At 30.3% G+C, this 3222-nt stretch overlaps 1 protein-coding gene across 1 annotated transcript; it reads left to right on the forward strand.

The window, feature by feature from the left end:
* Positions 1057-2210, forward strand: LOC109335649 (RING-H2 finger protein ATL70-like). Its single transcript, XM_019571807.1, has 2 exons — positions 1057-1444; positions 1827-2210. The coding sequence occupies exons 1-2, from the start codon at positions 1304-1306 to the stop codon at positions 2184-2186; spliced, it is 501 nt and encodes a 166-aa protein (XP_019427352.1). The 5' UTR covers positions 1057-1303; the 3' UTR covers positions 2187-2210.

Genomic DNA, 3222 nt, shown 5'->3' on the forward strand with positions numbered 1-3222 from the left:
AAATTTAAATACAATAGCTGATCTATTTTGCATTTTCAGTTAAACTTTTAGGTTTTTATTAGATAAATAAATAAACACTGTAGGCTTTATTAATCTGGTTGGTGTCACGGCCTTACCCAAAAAACAGGTGAACAAGGACAATAAATTTGTTAATTATTAATCTATCTGGCTACCTATGTGTGAGAGAACATAATCTATGGAACGTGGGCATTCACAAAGATCAACCATGACAGATAAGATTAATTATGCTATTTGAAAGAAATATGTTAACTCAAATCAGGAAAGAAATATAACATGGATGTATATGCAAATCCTTTACATATCTGTATTCAATATGTATTTGATATTTATAGTTTATCGATATATATTTATGAGGTGTCTAAATAACATTTTTAAAAAGTAAATATAGATGCATTTTAAGATAAATAAAACAAAGAGAAAAACATAATACAGAATTAGTTAAGTTGAAGAGAGAAAGTCTAACAAATAGTATACTGTTGAAAGAGAAGAGATAAAACATTTTTATTGCATAGATAAATAATAAGAAATGTACATGCGATAACAATGGTCATTAGATAGATATTGGTATCATTCCTACTTATGAATAACAAGGAAAGATTTATTATGACAATATAATTTTATATTTAGTGATTTCTAAGAAAAATTCATTATTTAGAATTTCAAAACAACAACAACAAAAATATTTATATATTATGTTTTATATTTTATACCCATATTTTAAATTCAAACAAGAATATACATAAATATATATATTCTATACGGGAGCATATATGATGTCCTATAACTTTTTGCCACTCCATATGTCAAAAGATGTGATTGACTTAAAAAATATATAATAACTACAATTTTAACTTTAATAATTTTTTTCAACTAATCAGAGGGTTTATGAAATATGAAATGGCACACAAAGTGAGACAATAGATATGGTTTCATCTTATTCATGGATGACAAGTAAGATGAGTATCGTTGACATTCACAAGCTTGTGAACATTTAAACATAATTTAACGTTGAGAAAGGAGAATGTATTCACATGCATAGCATCATTGCTTGACTTTACTGATTTCGAAATATATGTTATCTTGATTCAAACACAAACCTTGCCGTAACCCTCTTCTCCTTTTTTCTCTCTCATATAACCGTTGACTTTAATATGGTCTTCCTGAAGCCAAATAACCTATACTTCTCTGGCCTCCACCATCACCATGGGTAACCAAACCATTTCTTTTATCTCCTTTATTCAAAACTCAGCTTTAATTCTAACGTTTTTCCATCAAGAATAAGATGAGCAACACAACTGATGCCTCAGGATTTCTTGGTTCCAACAACATCAATGGCTTTGGCTATGGCATAGGAATTTCAATTGGAATTCTCCTGCTCATCGTAACCATTACACTTACCTCCTATTTCTGCACCCGAATACAGGTATACAAAATAATCTTCTCCCTCTTGAATATATTTTATAGGATTAGTAGTATATTTAATAGTGTGGAAAAAGTTAGATAAGACTCGACATAACCATAAGTCGATAAGAATATTTACCTTATGACTTACCATAGGTTCAAAACTTATGAAAATAGTATGCACTTGTATGAAAAAGCTTGTGTACATCTAATCTACCAATAATTCATTTATTAGAATGAGAGCCTCTTAAACTGAATTACTCTTTTAGATATATTTACATATCATTGTATCTAATTATAGATATTGGTACATGTTTCGGGGTACCATGTAAGACCAGAATTGGTATAGCTAATCATATAAGTTCTATCTAATACCTTCTAATGTTTTCTGGGTGGGTTCGCAGGTACCATCTGCTCCTACCCGAAGGAGAGACATCCCTGATCTCCTAGAACCAGAACACTCAATAATAGATGTGGGGCTAGATGAATCAACAATTTTGAGTTACCCAAAGATGATGTACTCTGAAGCCAAGCTTAGGAAATCGGATTGGACAGCAACATGCTGCTCCATATGTCTTTCAGATTACAAGGCTACTGATATGCTTCGGGTATTGCCAGATTGTGAGCATCTCTTCCATCCAAAGTGCATAGACCCATGGTTGAGGTTGCATCCTACATGTCCAGTTTGCAGAACATCTCCCTTACCAACACCACTCTCAACGCCTCTGGCTGAGGTGGTTCCTTTAGCAAACAGGCGAGATTGATAGGTAAATTCTAATGTTTTTCATCAGGATTGTCAACTATTAGAGATCTGTGGTGAGAGAAATATTATCTCATATGTTATGTTAATTAAAAATTGTAAAGTTTCATTATTATTGTTTCATTATTACTAGACATAACAACATATGAAATAATATTTAGGACAACAGATACTTATTAATTGTCAATGCAATAATCTCACGAGGTAGATAAGGTTTGGCATATTAAAGAAACATTTAGTATAGAGATGTTTTATTCTTTTTCTTTATTCATTAATTCTATATCGTAAATTCTGTAACCCGTGTGTCAAAAAAATGTTGAAAATTAAATTGACAAATATTGGTCTATCATGATTCATGAGTAAGAATCTCTCGGAATGTCTCATTTTTTTTCTGTTTTCGTAGGGTTTGTGTAAACATAGAATTGTACAAATGTTGTATATCGGAAATTCGGAATACAAATAGAAATCTAAAACATTTTTAAATACTATTCCCGTGAGAGTATATAAGGACACCAATACTCAGAAAATTCCATTGAATTTGTCGGAATGACTTAATTATGATTTTACGCAGGTCTAATGGCAACTTAAGTTACTAAAAACTCAACATAGACAAAATGATGCCCAGCTGAACAACAAAAATAGCTGGTCTAGTTAAGTATTATGTATTTTTAAGGTCGTTTTAATATTTTAAAGACAATTTTTCACCTAGCATTTTTAATATTTTTATTTTTACCATTCAACATTTTTTCATTATCATGTTCATTAAGTGATATCACCTTTCAAAATATCATTCTTAGCATAATCAAGTTGTGAAATATGCTACCAATTTCCAAAACATCATTATCTTAGTTGTTAATTGTATTCATTAGCTAGACCACTTACCAAAGCGATTCATTTTAGCTATAAAAGGAGGGATAATGATATGTTGTCCACAAGCATGTCCTTAAGTTTGTCATGTATTAATTATAATATGTCATTTCAATTGAAAAAGTAAACACTCATAACTTTTTATATTTTTTGATTCATTGTGATTAATTCAG

The sequence above is a fragment of the Lupinus angustifolius genome, chromosome LG20 (assembly GCF_001865875.1).
Source record: "Lupinus angustifolius cultivar Tanjil chromosome LG20, LupAngTanjil_v1.0, whole genome shotgun sequence".
In the NCBI taxonomy this organism is placed as follows: Eukaryota; Viridiplantae; Streptophyta; class Magnoliopsida; order Fabales; family Fabaceae; genus Lupinus; species Lupinus angustifolius.

Coding starts and splice junctions, on each gene's coding strand:
- LOC109335649 (XM_019571807.1), top strand. CDS start 1,304: ATGAGCAACACAACTGATGCCTCAGGATTTCTTGGTTCCAACAACATC. Junction 1,445..1,826: donor ATTTCTGCACCCGAATACAG/GTATACAAAATA, acceptor GTGGGTTCGCAG/GTACCATCTGCTCCTACCCG.